The sequence below is a fragment of the Phallusia mammillata genome, chromosome 3 (assembly GCF_965637545.1).
Source record: "Phallusia mammillata chromosome 3, kaPhaMamm4.hap1.1, whole genome shotgun sequence".
In the NCBI taxonomy this organism is placed as follows: Eukaryota; Metazoa; Chordata; class Ascidiacea; order Phlebobranchia; family Ascidiidae; genus Phallusia; species Phallusia mammillata.
Window position 1 is genome coordinate 3,401,470 of NC_137254.1, and position 5,047 is coordinate 3,406,516.

General features: G+C 41.5%; 2 protein-coding genes across 2 annotated transcripts; both read left to right on the top strand.

Annotated features, from left to right (window-relative positions):
* Positions 1 to 1,209: 1,209 nt before the first annotated feature.
* On the top strand, positions 1,210 to 1,872 carry LOC145218228 (uncharacterized). The gene has a single exon (XM_080085629.1). It carries the CDS (start codon positions 1,210 to 1,212, stop codon positions 1,870 to 1,872), a length of 663 nt encoding a protein of 220 aa, XP_079941755.1.
* Positions 1,873 to 3,779: 1,907 nt separating this feature from the next.
* LOC145218484 (uncharacterized) lies at positions 3,780 to 4,495 on the top strand. The gene has a single exon (XM_080085891.1). It carries the CDS (start codon positions 3,780 to 3,782, stop codon positions 4,206 to 4,208), a length of 429 nt encoding a protein of 142 aa, XP_079942017.1. The 3' UTR covers positions 4,209 to 4,495.
* Positions 4,496 to 5,047: the final 552 nt, after the last annotated feature.

A 5,047-nucleotide genomic window follows, 5' to 3' on the forward strand; every position in this document is an offset into this window, starting at 1 on the left:
TGCTGCTTACATAGAGCTTACCAACGTAAACACTGCAAACGCCGTAACACAATGCAGGTGATTCAAACCGGATCAATACAGGTTCATTGTTTGTTCTGTAACCATGCAGTTCTATCTAAGCGTGTTAGGCTCTTGTTACGTTATTCACGTGAGTCGTCAGCGTTCTTTGTCGCACTCTGTGGAAGCAAGCTGCAGATAGTGCACACTGTTTTGATCTATTAAGTCCCACCATTGCAACTACTGTACCAACTAACAACACTCCAGTTTGATGGGAGTAACAGGCTGAAGCAAATTGTTACTTTAAGGACCCTTGCTATATATATATGTACTAAATCCCAAACTGGTAGTTAATTAATAAGATTCGCAGAATATATTTTCGGGTTTTAGCAGTTCCTATCATTTGTATGTTTTCTTTAACATATGCTACGTCTCATTCAATGCTTAATCATATACACAACTTAATATATCTCAATCAATTTCCAAATTTATTTCCAACAAGAAATTAGATTTACAAGTTTTTGTAGAAAGTCTACCCAAACCTTAAAGATGCATTTAGTCGCTAATAGATGCCGTGGGGGTTGAAACACGGACAACCAGTGGGGAAACTCCCTTGAAGCCAGCCGCAGACAGTGCACACTGTTTTAACCTGTAGCGTCCCATCTGTGCAGCTGGCGACAAGACGTAGACCGTATTGGCTCGTGTAGCCATCTAACGGAACTCTAGTTTGTTGGGATTAAAAGGCTGAAGCAAATCGTTACATTTAAGACTTTGTCTATTTGTACTAAACCAAAACTACAAGTTAAACAATAAGCTCCGCAGATAATATTTTCGGGTCTACAGCAGTTTGTACCATAGTTAATTTCATTAGGCAAGGCAGCATTTTGCCTAAATTCTACAAAAAACCTTGCATATTGCAGCGAGCTACTAAGCAATTTACGCTCGTGGGCTCCGCTCTGTATTTTGTTCACTCTGTGCCTTAAAGGTTATTTGTATTCCTGCGCAGTTTAATTACATTCCTTAGTTCCGCTTAAATTCTCTCGTTTTCGTGTTGCTTTCCTCAGTTGTAGTTTTCGCGTTTACTTGACATTTTGTGTTAATTTCTATTTCACATTACAGGACTTATAGTGTCGATCTCTGTTGTTTGAAGCTAATAAACATTATTGCGTTAATGTAGTCAATTACTGCAATTTAAACAACAGAAGATATACGATGGACAAGCTGCTTTTACGCCCAAATGCTGGCAGACACTTTACGCATTGGCTTCGCACTGTTACAGATTACATTGACCATCTCGCTGAAGGCGAAAACACCGTTACTGCCGCTCACAAGACTCGAATTATTATAAACTGTCTGTCACCTGATTCTTTTTCTTGTGTAGAAGATGCCGATTCTTTTGAAGATATCGTCGTGGCGCTAAAGCGAATATACGTAAAAACGAAAAACAACTTATTTGCTAGATATCTACTTGTGAGTCGCATTCAAAATTCCGACGAATCCATATCTGAGTATCTAACTGAAAACTCTTGCCAGAGATTGCACTTTACTTCTGTGACTGCTGATAAATACAAAGACGACTTAACGCGAGATGCCTTCATTAATGGTCTTTCTTCTTCTTTGATTAGGCAGCGTCTTTTGAAAATTGAAGATTTAAACCTACTTAAAGCCGCCGAAATCGCTGAAAATCTTGCCAAATCACAACAACAATCTCTCTTGATGGGTAAAAATGCATTAGTTGCTTCGGCACCCTCGAAAAGCGCCGCCAGCACTCAATTCGCCGGCGGCAGTACTGAAAGCGCCGCTAGTTCATCTGCTCAGTCTCAGTTGTACCACGATGCTCCTCTGGCCACTGCTCGACGTACAAATCGACCCTAGGCAAAGTCATGTTATTTCTGTGGTGGTGCAATGCATCGTAGCCGATCTGCTTTTTCGGCACTTGAAGCTGTGTGTTATAACTGCGGGAAAAGAGGACATTTCTCTCAGGTTTGTCGAAGCAGCCCCTCTTCTAATCAAAGCAGCTCTCGTTTCCGTCCCACCTCAGCTGTGTGTTTTTCTGCACTAAGCTATATTTCAAACGCTTTCAAACTTCACTCTCTCGCTGGGGCTCCTTTAAGTCTGGGACCCGCTCTCGTAGACGGCTCGTTGGAGTCTAATCCAGTAAAAGTCTTGATTGATTCTGGTGCCTCCGGTAACTTTATCTGCAAACAGGTAGCTCATTCACTTCACTTCCGGCCCTCATACGCCCATTAGTATGGCTTCTACTTGTTTATCTATGGCCACCTCTGGCTTTACATCGGCTACAATCTCTTTACTTGGCCGTTCGTGTTCAATGACTTTCGGTATTTTAAAAGACCTTTGCGAACGCCCGTATACCCCGTTTGAAGCGTGAGGAAGACTTTATCAATACAAACGGCTTCCATTTGGCGTGACGAATGGCGTGACTGCCTTCCAACGCGTCATTGATGATTTTATTCAAGACAATAAGTTGCATAAGGTATACGCGCACCTTGATGACATCACCGTTACCGGTGCTACGTTAGAGGAACACGATCTCAACCTTCGTCGTCTTCTTGAAGCTGCTTGCAAAAATAACATCACTATAAATCAATAAAAGTCCAGAATTAGAATAACTACTTTGGACATTCTTGGGCATCGCATTTCCTTCAATGAAATTCGACCTGACCCAAATCGTTTGCAGCGTTTATTAGAGTTGTCACCTCCAGCTTCACCAAAGGAACTAAAAGGAGTACTAGGAATGTTTTCTTACTACGCTAAGTGGATTAAGAATTTTTCACGACGTGCAGCCCCTCTTTTGAATGCAAAAGACTTCCCGCTAGACGATGATGCCGTTCTATCATTTAACGATTTAAAAGACGAGCTCGACAAAGTCACTCTTGGTGCAATTCTTGACGACTGTCTTCTTGAAGTGGAAACAGACGCCTCTGATTTTGCTGTAGCTGCCGTCTTGTCGCAAACGGAACGACCTGTGGCTTTCATGTCTCGTACATTTAACCGTTGCGAACGCAATTACCCCGCTATTGAAACGGAAGCCTCTGCTATTATTAAAGCTGTAAGAAAGTGGTCGCATTTCTTAAAGGGTCGGCATTTCACTTTAATCACGGACCAAAAATCTGTCGCTTACATGTTTGAACGAAGAAACCGCGACAAGATTAAAAATGTTAAAATGATATCGTGGAGATTAGAGTTGGGCCAATATTCCTACGATATCCGCCACCAACCAGGGACGCTGAATATTGTTCCCGATGCGTTTTCTCGAGTATGTGCGTCTTCAAAGTCTCTTCAAGATCTTTCTGCACTCCATGCATCACTTGGACACCCTAGATACGCCCGTATGTATCATTTTGTTAAATCTCACACTTTGCCTTATACTAGTGATGAAACTAAATCGGCTGGCAACAGATGCCGCGTGTGTGCCTCAAGCCACGATTCTACAAGCCTCAGGCAAGATAACTGATAAAAGCTACCAAACCGGTTAGCTTTGGGAAAGGATCAGTATGGACATCAAAGGCCCAGTATCTGGTCAAAATCCTTATCTTCTAATCGTTGTATATGAGTACAGTCGGTATCCTTTTGTTTTTCCTTGCATGAGAATGACTTCGTCCACCGTTTTGCCTCTCAAACCTATATTGCCTTTTTGGTTTTTCTGACTATATTGTGAAACGACAAACCAAACTGTCTGGAAGACGGTAAAACTTCTGCTTTGCAACCGCAATTTACCCGATAGCCGTTGGGAGGAAGTGTTATCTGGTGCTCTACATGCCATGCGGACCCTACTGTGTACCGCCACTATCCAAACACCACACGAACGCTTTTTTAGTTTAGTTCTGTCTGATACCTCCATGCCCTCATGGCTGCTGAACCGTGGCACTGTACTTCTTCGTAGGTTTGTCTGCTCGAAAGGAGACCCGTTGTGTGATCCTGTGACCTTGCTGGATGCAAATCCATCTTACGCCCACGTGCGTCATTCCAACGGACGGGAAAGCACAGCCTCAAATTCTGACCTAGCTCCTTGTCCGAACTCTTCGAGCTCAGCAGAAGATGAGATATCTTCATCTGAAGATGACGTTGCTGTTGAAATAGACAGTCCCGCTCCCCTTGAATCTACTGAATCGGCTGACTCGCCGCCTAATCTTCGTCGTTCTACCTGTGAACGAAAGTCACCTGCTCGTTATGGCGGGTGGACTGTGTAGTTGTATATTGTGGTGATGTTTTGTGAACATTATTTTATCGAGGGAGAATGCAGCGAGCTACTGAGCAGTTTACGCTCGTGGGCTCCGCTCTGTATTTTGTTCACTCTGTGCTTTAAGGGTTATTTGTATTCCTGCGCAGTTTAATTACATTCCTTAGTTTCGCTTAAAGTCTCTCGTTTTCGTGTTGGTTTCCTTAGTTGTAGTTTTTTTTTTAACTTCTATTTTACTATACATGACTTATAGTGTCGATCTCTGTTGGTTAAAACTAATAAACATTATTGCGTTTATGTAGTCAATTACTGCAAGCAGTAAAACATTAAAACAAGATTTTACTGTTTCAAACTGTCAATGCTGTCTAAACCAACCTCAAACACAAACAGAACAAGCGGGGCTCCCTTGATTCATTGCCCGGAGTTTTCGCTATTTATTTTAGCGTGTTTGTTTTAGCAATCAATTTTATATCGTATTGTATTTCGGTTTCAGGAACTGATGATGCCACATAGGCGAAATATATATTCCTTCATCTAAAACCGACTGATTTTGTTTAACAAAGGATTTTACAGTCTATTGGTTTTAGTGTATTAAAGTTAAAAAAGCAAACAGTGAGCGTCAGTTTAAGACATGCTGTTGATGGTTTTGATCTATTACCAAAGTTGCCATTTTGATCATTAAACAGTCGGTTGAATGCAAATCCTTTTGAAGTTTGGGTTGATGTTTTTTTATGAATTAAAAATAAAATCTAAAAAAAGAATTGAAAACCTTTTTACCTTCGAGTAATTCGCACAAAAATCATGTGTGAGGGGACCCATTTGTTTTTCCTTCAAATCACGTTTGTAGAT

Coding starts and splice junctions, on each gene's coding strand:
- LOC145218228 (XM_080085629.1), top strand. CDS start 1,210: ATGGACAAGCTGCTTTTACGCCCAAATGCTGGCAGACACTTTACGCAT.
- LOC145218484 (XM_080085891.1), top strand. CDS start 3,780: ATGCGGACCCTACTGTGTACCGCCACTATCCAAACACCACACGAACGC.